We start from the raw sequence: 20,101 nt of genomic DNA, 5'->3' as shown, positions 1-20,101 counted from the left end.
CAGTAACAATAGCTGTTTATTGAACACTTTCTTATGCCAGGCCCTGTACGAAGAGGGTAGTCACTAATCTTCAAAACGATGTAAGGTAGGCACTCGTAGTTTACGGGGAAGAAAATGGTAGGTCGTAGAGATTGACATTTGCACAGCTAGCAAACGGGTAGTGTTCCCTGCAGCTCCACAGAGAAAACCTATCTGCAAAAACAAGCCACACGCAAAAACTGATACACAGAGAAAAACTCCAAACCTGAGCCTAATTCAGCATTACCCTTAGCAGTGAGATGCTCACATGACCCTGCATGGGGGGAACCCATGTTGCCTGGGAACCTCTTCCTTGATCCCACCGTTCCTACTCCTGAGAGCACCTGGATACTTTGGGCCACAGCTGAATTGAGGTCTTAGGGTATCACCCTGACCAAAGATGGTTGCCTTTAAGTCGGGGCAGCGGAGACCAAGGAAAACAAAAGAAAGATTCTAATCGCCAGTTTTTCAGGTATCCTAAAATAAGGAAGATATTTCCAGATAGAACTTGATCTGAGGACCCAAAGGAGGAAGTATGAGAGCCCAGGACGAGCCTTCCCTTGTGAGTGGGGGTATGCAGAGAACTGCAGGAAGCTAGACCAGAGCTCCAGGCTGTGGCAGGAAGAAGAGTTTGTCAGTATGGCTTTAAATACATGCACACACTATACATACACACACAGAGACAGAGACTTTTTTCCCATTTGGAATAGTATATTGCTATTTTGATACTATGCTTACCAGGCCTCTGAACAGGCAAAATCCAGTCGCCAAGAAAAGACACACAACCAATATGAGGTCAAATGGTCTTCTCAGGAGGGCCTTCGCTTGGGCTTCTTGAAGAACCTAAAAGAGAGTTTGTTGCTGGAGCATAATCCCGAGGCCAGGGCCAAGCCTGCAGCACTAAAGGCCAAGGTGATGAACAGTGAGTCTGGGAGATGCTCAGTCAAGAGTACCTCACCTCCGTGCACTCCCTCTTCCATGAAGCGAAAGCACTAAGGTGATTTGAGGCTCATCCCACGCTAGTCCATATCTTTTCTCGAAACTACGTTTTTATGTTATAAAAGTAAGCTCCATGCATTTGAAAAATGAAACTTTAGAATGTAACCATAAATTGCCTCACTGCTGTCAGTGGTTGATACACACTCCTGGTCATTTATGGTGTTGGTTGGTTGGTTGGTTGGTTGGTTGGCTGGCTGGCTGGCTGGCTGGCTGGCTGGTTGGTTGGTTGGCTTTCTGAGACAGGATCTCAACTACATGGCGGAGACAGACCTGGAACTCCCTGTGTAGCTCAGGTTAGCCTCAAATTCATGATTATCCTGCCTCCTCCCCCCAAGTTGCTAGGAGTAGATTTCATGTGTGCCACCATCCTGCCTGACTCTTTCATATACACACACATACACACACAAACATTTACGTGTAAATACATACATATATACTCACGTATAACCTTGTTTGCAGAAATAGAATTTAGAATATAAACAGTTTTGCATTCGTGCTCACGTGATTAAAGTTGAAAATACTGTAAGGAGACCATAATTGCTGTTCTCCCAGTACAAGACACTGGGGCATATTTTTTTCATTCAGACACTGAATGTTGAGGACAGTGACCCTGCACAGAAATCCCCACAGGGTGTTAGCGATTATGGTCTCAGGACAGGCCCCTATGTGAAAATGAGTTGGATGCATGGCTAAACCACCCTACAGAGTGAGTCTGCCCCTCTTGGGTTTTGTTGGCCAAGTATGGTTCCTAACAGCACCGTGTCATAACGCCCCTGGCTGTGTTTTACCCTTCAAGCGACAACACGTGGTTCTGTGCATCTTGTTATGCAAACACTGCTCACACACAAGCAGTGGAGCTGGGCCGACTAGGGTTACAGTTCACCCTTTCTTCTAACAGCCACTCACTCCTCAGAGAGATGTACGCGTGTGGCTGCTGTTGGCCTGAGTTTACACAGCAGTATCTACACATGTGCAAATTAACCTCGCGTAAATTGTACTGTACGTAGAGCAAGAAGTAAACTTCAGTGGTGGAGTGGTTGTTTGGCACATGGGTGGCCATGAATTCAACCCCAACACTCCCCTAAAAAGGTATTTTAATGAATTCTAGTTGTAAAAATAATTTTGGCCAGACATGGTGGCACATGCTTTTGATTCCAGCACTCAAGAGATAGAGACAGGTGGATCCCTGTGATTTTGAGGCCAACCCGGACTACATGGAGAGTTTGAGGCCAACTAGGGAGGGCTACGTAGTAAGACCCTGCCTCAAAAATAATTTTAAAAAATAATTATTTTAAAGTAAAAATAGTTCCGTTAGGTGAGTAACCATGTTCTAACTAGTACTTTGTTCTCGCACATCAGATAGAGTTAGAGGACCCTACCCAAGGATCTCGTATATAAACTGAAGAGAAAGAAATCTCTCAGAAAGGAAGACTTAAGCAGACCTGCGGGGCTAGCATTGCTTCATACCGACCACCTTGGCCGTGACTGGAAGGGGAGGAGTCTTGGGAGTACTCTTGCAGCCAGTGTCCTGGCCCCGCACCCCCAGAGGTCAGATCCCTTGGCCCTCATGTACTTGACCAGCTCAGCAGTAAGTGGGATTACCAAAGGAAGTGTCAGTGCTCACACACAGGCCACAGACAAGCCAGGCAAACCATAAGCCTGGACTTCCCGTCACGCTAACACAGAAGGGTGACGAGAGCCAAGGTGATCCCTGCGAGGGACGTCCCCCAAAGTGTAGCCTGGACAGTGGGTTAGGGGGCAGTGGAAAGAGGCAGGTGGACTCAGATGGAAGCAGACCATCTGCCTCATTGATGAAGATGCCAGCAAATGCCAAGCTAGCAACACAGCCCTGGAGATTGAACACCCCAAATGCTCTCTCCTCGCAGGAGGTGTGAGCCCTGTGACCCCGAGGACATGGAAGAGGTACCAGCTGCCAGAGAGCTAGCCCGAGTTTACACACCAGTAGCCAACTGGTTACACTTCGGTGTGATAAAATTACCTTTGAGGGATAATTATAGTTTTCTGGTGGCTGACTGTAGATCCTGAAGCCAGCCCAGACCGGAAGACACGTATATGGTATGCTTAAGAAGAATGCAGGGCAAATCCGTGTTCCATATTTTCCTATTTTAAAGAGAGAGGAAAAAATGTATAGCTCAATAAGATAAAATTTTTAAAAATCCTAAAAGAGAGAGGAAAAGATAGAAGTCTGTTAGTGCATGTATACACACACTGATATTTAATCTACTTCCTGCCTCAAATCACATAAAATGTTGCTATGAACCAGGCACTATTTTTATCAGATAAGGCAAAAACCGTCAAAACCATTAGATGTTTCTTAACAGTGATGTCCTGTTTACAGTATGAAAAAGTATATTAACACACATATACTAATTTTCTGCCTGTCTAAATGACTTCTTTTTCTTCAGCCTGAAAGAATCTTTATTTCCAGTGCATTGACCATGGGTTCTCATGGCGCATGAAAAGTGACGTGAAATATAAAGAGCTGCGAGCAGCATCCACGCAGCAAATGCCGATTGCTTAGCTAACTTCAGTGCACACTTCTCAGCATGGCTCCAAAACACTTCTTAAAAGATGAGAGCACCGAGGGGCTGGAAATAACTTAGCAAAATAGCTCTTACAAGCTTGCAATCTATTATAAAAGCTGAAAAAACAACTTCTCTATCTAAAAACCCCATCATTGCAAAAGATAAACAACAAGGAAAGCGTGGCTGTTAAAATAGGGCTTCTTACCTACAATGTTTCCGGGCACAAAGACCACAATGCTCATGATGATGGAGCCCACCCAGTACAGGCCAATGGTTCTGTAGCTCTCCCTGCAATGAAACACGTGCACATGAACACACACACACATACATGTGCACAAAACAAAATGTAATTAAAAAAAAATAAGGTAGAGAAGAAATTGAGGAATACTCCCAACATCACCCTCTGACCTCGACACTAGCCTGCATGAATGAGCGCACACTCCCACACAGGTAACACACACACAAATGAGTGCACACTCCCACACAGGTAACACACACACACACAAATGAGCGCACACTCCCACACAGGTAACACACACACAAATGAGCGCACACTCCCACACAGGTAACACACACACAAATGAGTGCACACTCCCACACAGGTAACACACACACAAATGAGTGCACACTCCCACACAGGTAAAGCGCATGCATACACACACAGAGTTTATTCTTGGTATCACATGTTTGTTTATTAGTTGAGACAGGTTCTCACTGTGTAGCCCTGGCCTGGAACTCACTCTGAAGACCCTCCTGACCTACAACTCAGAGATCCTCATTCCCCACCCCCTGAGTGCTGGAACTAAAGGCGAACACCAACACGCCTAGAGAGATTGTTCTGTTTTGAAAACATAAGCAGAAACCTAAGGGATCACTCTGCCTGAGCTGCCACCAAGGTAGAGGGACAGCTCAAAGGGATGTGTTAAAAAGAGGCAGTGAGACAAAAAAAATAGACCTCTGTCCAAATCATAGAACTTTCCTGTCCTGGCACACATGTGTGTATTTGCCTCTCTACGTATGTTTTCCTTACATGCCCCTTCTCAGTTGCAAAGGTGACACACACACAGCAGGAAAGCTCACTTACTCCCATGCGATGGCGGCCACCATCACCAGGTACATCAGGTAATGAACAGAGCCATCCCAGTAGCAGATCATGTGCCCATAGGCCGTGTTCAGATACGGTTCACCCTGAGGAGAGCATTACAAAGATAGTTCAGTGTAAGGAAGACTCGAATCTTTAAACGCAGGACAGCAGATGTATGTTACAAGTAAAACAAGAGAACTAAGTGCTGTTTGTTCATTTGAGCTGTAACAGCTCCCAAACAGTTGATAGGACTGCAAAAATGTGACTTTCACCCCAGGGCAGCCAGAACCAAGGTCTGCCACAACATCAAATAGGAGAACTACTAACAAAATGACGTTTGATTACTCGACAAAAGTTTGTATAATAACACAAAGGCATCAGGTGGCTGTGTGAGCAATCCCAGTCACTGGAGCAAGGCCAAACTTGTGTCTGCAAGAGCTTGGCCCTGGCCAGAAGGGTGGCCCAGGAAGACCCTGTTCGCTGGTGCCCCCAGCTGACCTTAACTAGACATGCTGATCTTGTGGTGGGTTGGGCAGGTACCCACGTCCAATTTCACACCCAGCTTCCCCCTGCCCCTTATTCGACCTTCCCAACAGGCTTGTGGGCTGGTCAGGACCAGCTGTCTACAGAGGCAAAAACATGTTTCAAGGCTTTAAGACTTGTCTGAGGTCACACAGCTACTAAGGAGCAGAACAGGTATCACCAACCAAAGCCACACTTCAGAGATATTTTTAGTTTCATGAACCCACAATTGTATGATGAACTATGCATGTTCCCTTTTCCCAGGTACTCATGTTTCAGGTACCCATCAGCCGTGAATGCTTCAATGGTGTTCTCTTCCTTTCTTCCTTGTCCTAGGACCATGCCCTCCCAGATTGCTTCCCATGTCTCCCTAATATGCTTGCTGTCCTTTCTCTAACTAGGAGAGGTCTGAGCAGCTGAACTGTATCAACCAGCCAAGGAGGCATTCCCTGAAACTTTTTGTCTCCCCTCAGGCAAGAACATCAGCACCTCCCCCCCAAAAAAAAGTCACACCCAAACTTTAGCCCTATGCCTGGCTACTGCATTTTTCTCATACCCATGGTGCTCTAGCTGCATAATTCCAGCTGATTTCATGGCTCCAGTCATTCCTGCCTACACACTCAGTTCTGAAAACCAGCACTGGTCTCTTTGGGGAGCTTGACAGACACCCACGGGCTCTTCAAACCCATCTAAACTCTTCCAACTCACCTGCTTCTCCCTTCCTGGCCCCTGCACAACCAGCTCAGCCAGCTCCAAGCTCGTCTATGCAGCCTTTGGACAAACCTCACTGATGTTATATCACTTTAGGTGACCTTCCCGTTTCATCACTGCGTAGGCTCAGGCCTTCGGAGTCCCACATAGAACCATGGCTGCATTCCCAGTCACCCCGTCTCTCCCTGCTTCCCATCTACCACACTCCAGCCACAATGCGAGATGCACGCAGCAGCCATCCTCCTGAAAGCCTGTAGGTCAAAGCCCCATCTCTTCCACTAGGTCCCAGACCTTACCGCTGTTACACCTCAGCTTCCTTTCTTGTGTCTACTACCCAAATCCTTGCCAACCTCACCTGGGAGATACCCTGCCCTTTGAGCAGCATCCTCCCTCCTGAAAGCTCCTCCTCTGAGTTCATTGGCCCTCTGCCCCTCTCTGCCCACCATGATCTTTCATTCCCCATGGAAGCAACTGCATTTGGGTGGCTCCTGACTCTCTGTGACAAAATCTTTCCTCAGAAGTCCTGCTTAGCCGTGCCAGTTGGGGCATTAGTAGATGTCTCTCAAGCACCCAAAACGCCACATGTCCCCAGATGAACTCAGCATTCTCCCCGCAAACACTCCTGGAGAGATAGACACTATTAGGCCTCTTTCCACACCTCTGCCCAAAGTGCCCCCTTGCCCTGGAAGCCCTTTCCCTTCCTTGTACCATATAGAAGTGTGTGTGGTCCTTTCCCATGGCCACTCTGAAACGCTATGGAAATGCCAGCAACTCAAAGAGGCCTTGCTGGGCATTTCCAGAGTCCATTCATCTGTACTGAGAGTGTACCTCTGTCATTATACCAGGCCAATGTCATTCACCCTTCACACTAGACAGTGAACTCCTGAGGGCAAGAAATGGAATTAGATTCGGGAGTCTCTATAGAATGTCACTCCTCAAGCCTCTGACTTAAAAGCAGTATTCTAACAAACCCCAAAACAGGAACCAGAACATCACATTGGGCCTTCCTCTCCATCACCCCCACCTGGACCCGAAATCCCACTCCAAATCCCCGAAACACTCTCTGTCTCTCTGTCTCTCTCTGTCTCTCTCTGTCTCTCTCTCTCTGTCTCTCTGTCTGTCTCTCTCTCTGTGTCTGTCTCTCTGTCTGTCTCTCTGTCTCTCTCTCTGTCTCTGTCTGTCTGTCTCTCTCTGTCTCTCTCTCTCTGTCTCTCTCTCTGTCTCTCTCTCTCTGTCTCTCTCTCTCTGTCTCTCTCTGTGTCTCTCTCTCTGTCTCTCTCTCTCTGTCTCTCTCTGTCTCTCTCTATCTCTCTCTCTGTCTCTCTCTCTGTCTCTCTCTCTCTCTCTCTCTCTCTCTCTCTCTCTCTCTCTCTCTCTCTCTCTCTCTCTCTCTCTCTGTTTGTCCTGCACTGCTTCTGGCCATCTTCTTGCCCTCGCTAGCCTTGCAGAAGCCACCTTAGGTATAAGATATCCCACTTCACGAAATGGCCCAATACCCACAAACTTGCCTTCTTCCCTGGCTCAAAAGCTCCCCTCACACATTCCCGGAGAGACATACAAACTCCTCCTTATTTGAAACACAGAAAGGCAATAGACAATACTGTTTTCACCTCTGATCTATTTTCTATGTGACCTTAAGGAGGTCACTTGGCCTCTCTAGGACAGGATTCAACCCTCTAAGTTAGAAAATAAGCCTAGTTTCCTCAAAAGCTAAGATTTGGGGATAGGATGTTACTCACAGACTCAGCAAGCTTCAGTAACTTGATATTACATATGTATTATATATATTATGATATTATATATATATATATGGGACCCTGTGTGTGTGTGTGTGTGTGTGCATGCATATATATACAGGGTTCCATACTGTAGCCCAGGCTAGCCTGGAGCTCACCATATTGTCAGACTGCCCTCAAACTTTCAGCAGGTCTTCTGCCTTAGCCTCCCAACTATACTGAGTAAAATTGCAGGTATACTAAAGACTGTTTTGGGATCTTTGTGATTCTAATCCACTAACAGAAACCCAAATACTAAAATCATTTGAAGTTCTTCACTCGCAGGGAAAAACAGTTCTGGAGTGAAGGAGGCATGGAGAAGAAGGTCTCCCGGCCTTCTGTGTTCCGTCGCTGGCCTGTCATGTGCCTGCTCAGGCTGGGACAGTGCCCCACCAGCAGCCTGCATGTGAACCACCCGGTCACAGCGCAACCCTCGAACAGCTCCGTACCTCTCTCAGGTAGTGAGTCATAAACCCATCAATGATGCCGTCTTGCTCCAAGCCTATGATGAGGTTCACCACGCTGGTAAATCCGAACACCGCATACACTAGAACAGAGGACACAGCAGCTGAAAACGCATGCCGTGGGAGACAACAAGGACGGGGCATCCACCAATTATTATGGAGTGTTGCTCATGTTCTTTCAGGAAATGCTGCGGGTGTTATCCGCACAGACAAGCAGGCTGCATCTGCCATACACAGGCTGGTCTTCAGGGAACTCATGTCACAGAAACAGAGAATCACAGTGTGCCAGAAGATTCTTCCAGGCCACCTCCACCATCCTCACTCTCTTCAAGTGAAACCCCCACCCCCCTGAGCAGCAGGAGCTACGCCACTGTAACCAAATGGTCATCAGGTGGTCTAGAAAAGGTGAGTCCTCTTAGTGTGGCATGCAAGCCAACTAAGAGTGTGTCCACTTGTCCAGCATGCTAGCCTTGTCCTCCCTGGAGGTCCTGAGGGTAGGCAGGTGGCTGATGTGCAACTGACAGTCAGTAGCTTTAAGGGAAAAGGCAGAAACTTTCTGCTTTGGAGCCTGGCCTGGAACTAGCTCTTGTAGACCAGGCTGGCCTCAAACTTGAAGATCCACCTGCCTCTGCCTCCCAAGTGCCGGGATTAAAGGCGTGCGCCACCACCGCCCAGCAAAAGGCTGTGACTTTTAAAATGCACATGAGATGGGACAGCTGAAGATGCAGGGAGGAAGGCTGCCACATCTACGGAATCTGGCCAGTTGTTTGAAACCCCCAGCTGGGCTTTAAATACTACATATGACCACCAGTTAAGGACCAGAGCTTTATAACAGCTACCAATCCCACTCGGGGCCTGTGAGTCCACCAGGAAAAGTGCATTTTTTTAAGTTATAATATATTGACGTCTGAGACTGTGGAACGGGAAGGGGCGATAGAAAACCCTGCTTGTGAATACAGAAGTTGTAAAGAAAGCAAAAGGAGAGAGGGGAAGCTGCCTTAGGGGAAGCCAGTAGGAGTGAGGGGTCCCTGAGCGGGTGTCACCAGGCATCACCGAGGCCCCATGGCTGCTTCCTGCTGGTGCGACCACTTTGACTCCCAGATAAGCAGCCATCATGGCTCCTGGAAAACGAGGCACCGGGCATGTAATCCACTAGCAGCTGGTGGCACCCATAGAGCTGATAGATACTGTCTGAGAGGTGATAAAGACATAGTCTCTGTCTCCTGGTAGGTAAGGATGCTGGCCTAGGGCTCGACCGCAAGGCTGAAGGGTTCTCAAAGCTGGAGCAGAACCATGGATACAAGAGTGGTTGCCTTGCCTCAAGGATGGGGAAATGTCTCAATCAGTAGGCTAAGTGTGGGCTCCCCAGGTGGGGAGGAAGTGGAAGGATAGACAGCGGTGTGAGACTGCCTGGGACCAGATCAGCGCTGAAGTCAGAGAGGCCAGCCAGACACAGAGACTCAGACTTCTCCAAGCTTCAGCTATGCGTGTGTCAACAGGGAGACTAGTCCCTTACAGTTCCCTCTCCACCTTTGCCAAGGCTCACAGTGGGCAGGGACTGCTTCCCGCCTTTGATGAGGTCACGTGGTTTGCTCTGACCTTAGGATGGAGCTGGAAGTGACTGTGGCACTGGGGACATTCCTTTCCTTCCTTGAGCCCTCTGTGTAGGCTTTGGGGAACTAGGAGGAGATGAGAGTACAGCCCTAAATCTACCCACAGCCTGGAGCTGAGCATCTCAGGCAACCCACAGGCCAGTGAGCAAGAAAAATGGATGCCCATTGCTAGAGACACACGTAAGGAGGGCTTGACATCAGCAGAAACATAATGAATAAGATGCCCAACAGAATTCCCGGCCACAGGAAGTGCTGCGAGACCAGCCACAGCTTTGCCTGAGGCAGCATGTGTGTGAAAAGGGTCTGGGGGTGTCCCCCATGATCCTGTCTGCATTTCTGGCACCTCCAGCTAGCCGAGTGAAGGGATATTTGTTACAAGTATTAAAATAATACTCTGAAGGGCTCGGAGCCTTCTCAGGCACATGATGTGTCCAACCAATGACTTTTTTGTTTGTTTATTTAATATACATACTTATTTGTCAGGTGTTGATCGAAGTCCCTAGCAAATACTAATGTCTGACCATGGTATTATCTTCCCCTTTAGACAAATGTGTAGACCAGCGTTCCCAACCTGCGGGTCACAACCCCCATTGCATACCAGATATTTACATTATGATTCATAAGTAACAAAATTACAGTTATGAAGTAGCAACAAAGATGATTTTATATGGTTGGGGTGGGGTCACCACAGCAGGAGGAGCTGCGCTAAAGGGTTGCAGCATTAGGAGGGCTGAGAACCACTGGTGTAGACTGAGACGCGGCACATTCAATCTCACATACCAACAGCCAGCTGAAGGCAGAAAGCCCAGCCTGGAGGCTGAGGTAAGAGCATGCCAGGGGCTCAACAGGGTGCCTAGAGGAGGCCCGCCTGGCCCTGCCAGTCACTCTCTAGAAGAACTCTATTTAGAAAGTGGACACCACATCCTTGAGGGGAACTGAGAGGCAAGGGCCTTGTCCTGAACAGCCCTACAGTTCCATTTTCTGTCAGCAGTGGGCTCAGAGCAGCCACAGCCCAGCAGGAACGTGTACCCAATGCCTGGCTCCCTGCCAGAGTGGATACAAACCCTTTCCCTCTGAGGAATCTACCTACCAGCCCACCTACCATAAAACAGAGGGTCCCGTGGTGGTTTTCTTTTGACGAGGACCCGAGCCAAAAGGGCCACCAGGAGCAGGATGAGGGCAGCAACCCCAACAATGGTCCAGGAACTGTCAGGAGCAAAAGTAGGGAGGTGGTCACTAATCACAATAAACACAACAGTGCCTGGAATTTCCTGGCTATTGAAGACACTGGCTCCCCGTGCTGCAGAAGGCTCCTGGAAGCCAGCCTCAACTCGGGCACCAAAAAGTTTCTGCAGTTTGTCCCCAGCATGCTGGCCTCTCGGGGTCACAACCCCACAACACTCAAGGACCAGAAACCCAGGTCTCCCCTTCCTTTCTCCTTCCCATCGGTGTCCCTAGTATGGCTGCAGCTCAGCTGCCCCTGCCCTCCTTTTTCTCCAACCCTTTACCCTGGAAGCTAACAGTCTAACCACTAGTCTGCCACCTCCCCTGGACCAGTCATTAACCCTCTGACTGAGCTTCATTATGATTGACAGGCCCTCCAGGGAGAAACTTGAAATTCGCAGTGCACTTCCCCATGTGGTAGGCACTGTTGCTGGCCTACGAGACTCCGGATGAACAAGAGAGGCCGCTATCTACATGGAGGTACTTATCTCTAGGAGTTCTGAGCTCTGCTGGCCGGAAGGTCACCCCAGCCCTACAGAGATACCCAGATGGCCAACACTGTTGGGGCTTCCTATTCTGGACAAATACCTCCGTGACCCTCTGTGCCAGCTCTATAGAATCAGCTCCCCACTGCCACTCAGAGATGCTACAAGCACGGATCCCCAGCTGGGATACCTCCACACCATGACCCAAACACTGGGATCTTCAGATAACCTCCACCACATATCCCTGGGGAAAGAGGAAGACAGTGGTAGAGGGAGAGAAGAGGGATGAATGGATGGAAGAGGAGATGATGGACAGATGAACGGTGAGTGGGTAAGGGATGGATGATGGATGGGGGTGGTAGATGAAGGACCGGATGTGCATGGATGGATTCTACCGTATAATGAGGAGACCGGCTCTGTGTGCTGGGAAATAATGGGAGGTTTCTGAAGCCTCCCTCATACCGGTGGGTTCTCCAGGCTCCTCGGGGAGCTTCCATGACTCACAAGCATGACGCTGCTCTATCTAAGATACCCAGGGAGGAGGGGGCAGGTTGGTGAGCCAGAGGCAGGTGCTGGTCAGCAGACAAGACTATCCCTGGACTCTCACGGCTGAGTTCACAGCCGGTGCGCTCAAAGGGCTAGGCTCTGCCGGAGTATGACAGGCAGCATGAATTAGTTCAGGGCGCCCTCTCATGCACTCCACCTCTAGGTAGGAGGACATGTGAAGGGAAACTGGGGCAGTAGGTCACGTCTGCCACCCCCACCAGCTCTGCTCCTGGAGACCCTCTGGGGAAAACAACCCATGCCCAGGGCGAGCAGAAGCAGGTCTAACCGCACAAAGGGCGATTTGGATAAGCCAGGGGTTGTAAGCCTGGAGTGGTCAGGAGTTCCTGGTGCTCTTTGATTAATCCTCTGGGCTGCCATACAGCCCTCTCTAGGCTGCTCTCCAGACAAACACCAGCCTAGCCCTCCCCCTACCTTGCCTAGCTCACACATACCCCAGAACACCTGCAAGGCTCTGTCCCCAGATCTCCCATAACTGAACATATACAGGGGCATTCAAAAGCTTCCCTCCCCCAACTCCTTTCTGACCCTTCGACCATCCTGTTTCTCAGAGTTTCATAAAAGGCCTGAGCAAGCAGAAGTTCCAGTTAGGAAAGGAAGAGCAACTGAAACCCCACTGCACACAGGGCTGGGCGGAGCAGTGGCCAGAGGAGTTGCCGCTGGGCAAGGTGGGCTCTGGCCACAGGTGGGAACTCTGTGGGAAAAGTGAGTCAGGAGTCTGAGGGGATTCAAGGCAGGAATCCCTTTGGAGGGAGGACCTACAAATGGAGAAGTGGCAGTTTCATTTCCGCAGGGCCGTCAAGTTAAATGTGTCTTCACCAACCCATGGTGGGGAGAAAGGAAGAAGGAACAGCCGCAGAGATAAGAAGGTGGACCAGGTGTTTAGAAAAAAGAGAGAGAGTTGACGCTCTGGGGGTGGGAGTGGGGTGGGAGCTGAGGCTCAGATATGTGCAGGGGGCTCAGACAGGAGGGAGCCTTTGCCACGGTCTGTGCCAGAGAACTTGGAGTTCTCCCAAGTAGCCCCGTGATTTACCAGAAAGGGGGACAGGAGGAAGAATTTAGGGAACAAAATGAGAGAGCTGTCCTGGAATGCCGGTTTATCCTATGTATAGGAGGATGGGGGGAAGGGCTGGAACTAACTCAGTCCGGCCCTTCCTAGATAGCTCAGCCAGCAAACACCTGCCCATCACAACCACTTCCTTCCCCTCCCGTGTTCACCCTGCTCCCTATGCTCACAAAGCTCTGCCCCCAGATCTTGCCGTAGCTGAAGCATCCCTATCTCCAAAAACCTTCCCGGGCCACTAGCCCCCTCCGGGTCACCCCGTTTTGTTGTTGTATCTACTGGTCTCTATTTTTTAATTCATGGCTCCTCAGTCATTCCTGGCCTGTTCTCAGCTAGTCCCCAACTTCTGTGAGGGATCGGAGCACATGTTCAATAAATGTCCACTGAGCTGCTCACGGTGCTACTTTAGGAGCCAAGGTCCCTGTGCACTCTAGCGACAGGCACAAAACATCTGACTGCCCAGAGCCTCTGCATCAGGAGATGCTCCAGAGGCGGGGTCGGTCCAAGGGCAGATGCAGCCTGTGCCTAAGCTAACAGAGCTTCTCCGTGCTCGGGTTGTCTGCAGGAGGTGACCAGAGCAGGGCAAGACGAGGTGTGCACCCCCTGCTAGCAGTCTGGAGGACCTGGGGGTGGGGGACATTACAGAGTATACAGACTGATGCAATTTCCTTAGCACCAACCGCTGTGGAAAACATAGCAGGTTACTTCCTCCTCCAGCAGGCAGCAACCAGCTTCAGCAGGGCCGCAGCTGGCGCCTTTCCAGTGACCACCCAAGGGCTGGCCAGTCAGTGATCCCTTTAGAGAAGTGGGAGGCCAGACTGGGAGCCAGAGTCCGTGTAGACTCCTTCAGCTCCACCCGGCCTTAGCACTGAACTACCGTGCCTTTGCTCCGGGCCGGCATTCCTGTCACAGCGCCCCTCCACAAAGTTCTCACAAGAACCTTAGGGTGCAAATACTACCCATTTGACAGACCAGAACGCTAAAGCCTGGCCACCCTGTTAGTAGCCAGGCCAGGCCCAGAGAACCAGGGCTATTTCTGCTAGTCTCTCACAACAATTTCTAAAATTAAAAAATGGTTAAGTAAGTGAAAGTCCATACATGGAAAACGATCCTATCAAATAGGGCAGGCTCGTGCCTTTCCGTGTTGCTCTGAACCCTTTGGTGTCTGAGAGCCTCGGAGGCAGGAGCATTGCAGTATTGACCTGGGTAATCCCAGTTACCCACTCAGCACCAGCAAAGAGCAGGCGCCCAGCCCTCAGACCTTGAACTGCCCTAGCCCAAAGGAGGACCTAGGTCCGGGTGACCTGGCTGTCTCCCTCGTGCGGCAGGCGTGGAGTTCCTGGACGCGACCCCAGTCCCGCTGAAAAGTTGCAGGCTCTTGCCGACCCCTTGCGTGCTCACTCACTCGTGCTGGGCCGCCAGGTGGTTGAAGATGTAGGTGACCGGGATGGCTGAGAGGGACAGCACGAACACCCCGGTGGCCGCAGAGGCACTCATCGCCGCCGCTGCGTCGCTCGCCCTTCACTGCATCGCTCCCGGGTGCCCCCACCCCAGCTTCCGGCGACGCCGCGCCCCTCGCCGCTACCCTTCCAGGTTCCCCTCTGCGGCGTCCCCACAGCTGCCCCGCGAGCGCAGTGCCGCCACCCGGGTGCGCTAGAGCCGCCGTACGATCCCGAGAGGCGTCCCTGCCCGGCTCCTTCTAAAGAATGCCGTGGTTCAGAGGCCACCGCGACGAGACAAGCGCCCCAGGACTCTTGCTCTCAGGGAAAAGGAGTGGCTGGGCGAAGCACGCGGGTCACAGTTGGGAACTGGGCATCCTCGAGCTGGAGCAGCGCTGGGCTGAGCCAAGGGCCAGGGAAGGGTGGAGCCAGACCCGAGGGTGTCAGCGCGTGCAGGCCCGCGAGATCGGCTCAGAGACCCACAGGGACAGATGCTCCAGGAACCTCCCCGCCCCCCAGGCAGTCATCAAGGGCCGCAACCAAGGTTCTTGGGCCAAGTGGAAATATTCGGTTTCCACCCTGGCTACTCGCTCACCAGCCCTTGACCTTGATCAAGTTACTAAGCGTTCTGTATCTTTTCTCTCTGTGTGTGAAATAGAGATAGCCTGCGGCATCGTCTGATTGTGGAAATAACGGAGTTAACAAGTATGAAGGGCTTGCCCTGCACTGCTCAGCGCACAGGTCTGTTTCCCGCTCCCTTTCTTTTTTGTAGCAGAGCGGACCCTCAGAGGAACGCCCTGGTGTAGGACGCTGAGACAGTATTCATTCCTTGCCTGGAAGTGTTCTTGGAGGCCAGGTTAGCGCCGACTAGCCTGGCAGGTCGGCAGGGTACAAAGACTCTTCGGAATATCGCCAGACGGACGGCTGGTTTTAGAGCATGGTGGTGACGCTGTTCTGCTGGAGCTGCCTTACTGGTGGGGGAGCTCCAGAAGGCCCCTGCGGCAGAACCTGGTTGCTATGGCCTTGGGGAAGCGAAGAAAAGTGGGCTCCTGAGCGACAGGTGCAGCAGAGTGCAGGTCTTCCCGTCTCCACGACCGAGAGATGGCTCAGAGGTTAAGAGCATTGCCTGCTCTTCCAGAGGTCCTGAGTTCAATTCCCAGCAACCACATGGTGGCTCACAACCATCTGTAATGGGGTCTGGTGCCCTCTTCTGGCTTGCAGGCATACACACAGACAGATTGTTGTATGCATAATAAATAAACACATATTTTAAAAAAAAGTGAGGAAAATGAGCCACTGATCCACAATAACCTGCTCCAGGCCACTCAGTTGTTTCAAAGCCAGCTCTCCTAATCCCTGTCCTAGCTTTTCGCGAAAACTCAGTCAACAGTAGACACACAGGGGTAAAGTAAGGCCTCTACCCAAACTGCAGTGTCTTTGAGGTTTCTCTCGGAAGTCTGAGGGAAGCCTGAACAGCACCCTCTTCCATGATTGCTCCTTATCTTTACCACCTCCTTCATTCCCCAAAGAACTTTCTCTCCCTTGGCCAGTCCCCTAGGCCAGCTCCCTAAGTATGCCCAATCCACCATCACCTCCCCCTCTGGTACCTGGATGTGTTAGCATTCTCTATATGCTCTGAGTGCCTCTGGCTGTCCTGCCCTTCCTGTCTTCCTGGACACTTGCTGAACCTCAGTTATTACTTACTCTTCTTTCTCATCTGTACTTGGCTTGCGTTAAATTCAAAGTTATATTTATGGAAATTGTTCAGTCGAAGCCAGGAATGTAATTGGTGGAGTGCTTACCTGACGCTCAGAAACTCCATACCTCTATCTGTTCTCCAGTGCTTCATAAATGGGGTTTTATGGGACACACCTGAAACCCCAGTACTAGGAGATGGAGGCAGAGGGATTCGGGAGTTCAAGGTCATCCTCAGCTACCTAACAAGTTCAAGGCCAGCCTGGGGCCCTGAGACCCTGCCTCAACGGCAACGGGAACGGTTTGGGAACATACCACAGAGCTTGCCATGTATGGATATCATTTGCTCTGGGTGGAAATGGTGAAACACGATGGGACAGAGAGGAGAAGAGGCTGGAGATGGGGGGTGATGAGGGCTCCTCTCAGAGAACCTCAAATGCAGGAAGCCAAGCAAAAGGGTGAGGAAGGGCTGCCCTGATGAGGTGAGCATCTTAAAAGCCATGGTGTACACAGCAGCTTACCAGAGGAAAAGCTTACCAATCAGGAAGCTCCTACCATTTATCCTGGCAAGAGATGATAGGACCAGGACCAAGCCAATGGGAAGGAGAGGGAAGAGGAAACAAATGTGGAAGGAAGATACCAGAAAGAATTGGACAAAGTGGGAGGAGACCATGTAAGAGCTTATTCTGGGTTTTCAGTACAAACAGGGACAATTGGGAGGCACAGTCTGCCAGCAAAAAAAGGGGGGGCAAAGGCTGCAGATGCAAGTTTGGGTCCTATCCGTACAGAAGCAGGCCTTAAAGCCAAACCCGTGTGTTCAACGTAAGAGTCAGACAGGCAAACAGGAGCTCCCTGAGAGGGGTCGGTGGGCACGGCCTCCAGCAGAGCAGTTTATTGGCATCCACCCTGCCAGCATGATCAACCAACATCCCTGGGCCGAGAACTGGCCACGATCAACCAACATCCCTGGGCCGAGAACTGGCCACGATCAACCAATATCCCTGGGCTGAGAACTGGCCACGATCAACCAACATCCCTGGGCCGAGAACTGGCCACGATCAACCAATATCCCTGGGCTGAGAACTGGCCACGATCAACCAACATCCCTGGGCCGAGAGCTGGCCACGATCAACCAACATCCCTGGGCCGAGAGCTGGCCACAATCAACCAACATCCCTGGGCCGAGAACTGGCCACGATCAACCAACATCCCTGGGCCGAGAGCTGGCAAAGCTTTAAAGTTTATGTCAGGCATATTGGAAAACTTGTGTTTTCAGTGGGGATTTTTTTTTTAATCTTGAAGCTGACAGCAAAAATAGTAAGTGGGAAGGTTTCACGGGAGCACCCCCTGGGCTTGGGAGATATAATACCATCTGCAACTGGTACCCCCATGAATTAAAAAGCAGACCCGCCATCGTCCCTTGTTAATCTCACAGAAGGTCTCTAAAGAGTGCAAAGCTATTCGAGGATGGAGACTTCCAGTTGCTGTTTCTCAGGATGCTACCGCCAGCCAGCAGCAGAGCGCTAGGAATGGTGCCTTGGGAAAGCATGGGAGCACGAACACCAGGTTTGTCATAGCTCTGGAGGACAGAATCTCACTCAGTGCATCTTAGTAATTGAAGTTTGAGGGAGGGACACATCCAGATTTTAGAAAAGGCATTTGGAGGTCCTGGAGAGATGGCTCAGGAGTTAGGAAAACTGGCTGCTCTTCCAGAGGACCCAGTTCAATATCAAGCACCCATGCAGCAGCTCACAAACCATCCGTAACTCCAGTTCCGGGGGATCTAACACCCTCTTCTGGCCTCCATAGGCACCAGGTACATACACGTTGCACAATCATACATGAAGTTTGTATGACCGGGTTTGTAGCTCAGTGATAGAGCATGCGTCTAGTGTATACCAGGCCTTGGGTTTGATTTCCAGTATTGCAAAAGGAAAAAAAAAAACAACTGAGTATGTGTTCTTACAAAAGCTTACATGCTCTAGACGAGAGTGCATGCAGCATTCAGAATGCGCTGTGGCAAGCACTGTGGCAAGCAAATGGTATGAAAGTGATCAGGACTGTATGACTCACGGGGCAGAAAATGAGGGCACTGGAGACAGAAGCCAGGAGAGAATAACCCACCACTTCCCTCCCTAAACCTCAGGACTGGAAGAAGCTCTCAGTGCAGATGACTGCTTAACCTTATAGTTGCTGTAAGTCGGATGAAATTATTGATAAGGATCTCGAGGGGGGATGAAGTTGCTGTGTGTCCAGCACGCAACAGTGCCAAACATAGAACATGCTCAATACTGCAGTGGCAGAGAAAGGAAGTGGGGATGCCAGAAATAGAAGTGATGCAGAGAGGAGCAGAGGGCATATAAAATGAGACGAGGGAGTTTAACGGTTTGCAAAGGTTCTGCAGTTTCCCCCGGGGTTTCCTAGCAACCAGAGCAAAAAGAAGAGAAGCATATTCAGTTATAACATTCACCGTGCCCGGAAGATAAAAAACAGAGCAGTTGCTCAGAAAAACTTGTCCTTCAATCGCCTTTTTTTTTTCTTGAGACAAGGTTTCCCTGTAGCTTTGGAGCCTGTCCTGGAACTAGCTCCAGGCTGGTCTCGAACTCACAGAAATCCACCTGCCTCTGCCTCCCGAGTGCTGGGATTAAAGGCGTGCGCCACCACCGCCTGGCCTCTCAATCGTCTTAAGGGAGCATTCCTATAGTAAATATAGGCTGTGCTCTTGACAGCTGTGCACAACTGTTATTCAGTACAGCCTCTGCAGGTGACTGGCATTTTGCCAAGTGTCACTTGATATACTTGAGCTGTCAAAGCAACCTCATAGAGATAAGAACTTTGAACGTTTAGACATGGTTTGGAGGGAGATTTTGTAAGACCTGGGGACAGTGAAGTATCGAAGATGCTTTTCCAGCGCCTGTACCATCACTTCCGGTCTAGTATGAGGTAGACACCGCTACCTGATGGTGGCACGCTTTCCTGTTTGAGGTCTCACCTTCCCAGCAGAGCACACTGGTAAGTTTCTCTTGGTAAAGTATTTACCAAGCAACCCTGACTCAAAACAAACAAACAAAACCCAAAGCACTTAACGGGGACTTGCTTACACTTTCAAAGGTTTAGTCTGTTAACGTCATGGCAGGAAGCATGGCAGCGTTCAGGCAGACAGGGTGCTGAAGAAGCAGCTGAGAGTTCTACATCTGAACCCACAGGCAGCAGGAACAGAGCGAGACTGGGCCTGGTTTGGGCTTTTGAAACCCCAAAGCCCTCCCCCTCAGTGACATGCTTCCTCCAATAAGACATATCTACTCCAACAAGGCCACACCTCCTAATCTCTTTCAAGTAGTGCCATTCCCTGATGACCAAGCTTCCAAATATATGAGCTGATGGGAGCCATTCTTGCTCAAATAACCATACCAGCCAATCTAGCCTAATCAACAAGGTCCAAGCCAGAAGCAGATCCTATCTCAAAATAACAAGGGGGCCCGGTACCTGAAGAATGATACCCAAGGTGACTTCGGTCTGCACATGAACAGACATTTTTGTGTGCACACAAATAGGCACACACACTCCCAAAGAAAGTTTTAAGGCCAAGCTCAGTGACCTATCCCTGCAATCCTACGACAGGAGGATCAGAATTCATAGTAAGTCCCAGTTAGGTAACGAATTAAAGACCAACCCAGGATATGAGACCCTGTCTCCAAAAACTGAAAGGGGGAGGAGGAAGGAGGAGAGAGGAAGGGAGGAAATTTTAATACAGATGAGGTGATAGGGAGATTGAGGTTATAGCAGCTGGCACTCAAGGAAAAAATGTCGTATGCTTTTTCAGTGAGTACAGAAAATAGATCATTTGCCATTCTGAATGAAAAGGGTGAGCTGGGATAGAGTCCCTTATCAGAACCCTA

The 20,101-nt window shown here is 50.2% G+C and overlaps 1 protein-coding gene across 4 annotated transcripts in view; it reads right to left on the bottom strand.

Annotated features, from left to right (window-relative positions):
* Window positions 1–20,101, bottom strand: part of Tm6sf1 (transmembrane 6 superfamily member 1) — a 41,449-nt gene that overhangs the window by 7,883 nt on the left and 13,465 nt on the right. The window contains exons 1-7 of one of the 4 annotated variants that reach the window (XM_075952958.1): window positions 14,474–14,943; window positions 10,835–10,938; window positions 8,105–8,202; window positions 4,648–4,751; window positions 3,769–3,851; window positions 3,017–3,138; window positions 757–861 (exon numbers count right to left, since the gene is read on the bottom strand). In XM_075952958.1, the coding sequence (XP_075809073.1) occupies window positions 757–861; window positions 3,017–3,138; window positions 3,769–3,851; window positions 4,648–4,751; window positions 8,105–8,202; window positions 10,835–10,938; window positions 14,474–14,565 (708 nt within the window). In that variant the 5' untranslated portion in view covers window positions 14,566–14,943. Of the gene's footprint in view, window positions 1–756; window positions 862–3,016; window positions 3,139–3,768; window positions 3,852–4,647; window positions 4,752–8,104; window positions 8,203–10,834; window positions 10,939–14,473; window positions 14,975–20,101 lie in introns of those variants that run through there. The other 3 variants (XM_075952957.1, XM_075952960.1, XM_075952961.1) reach the window with 3 other exon arrangements.

The sequence above is a fragment of the Microtus pennsylvanicus genome, chromosome 18 (genome assembly GCF_037038515.1).
Source record: "Microtus pennsylvanicus isolate mMicPen1 chromosome 18, mMicPen1.hap1, whole genome shotgun sequence".
NCBI lineage: Eukaryota > Metazoa > Chordata > Mammalia > Rodentia > Cricetidae > Microtus > Microtus pennsylvanicus.
Note: the sequence above shows the minus strand (reverse complement) of the source record. Positions and strands in the feature narration are given on the sequence as shown.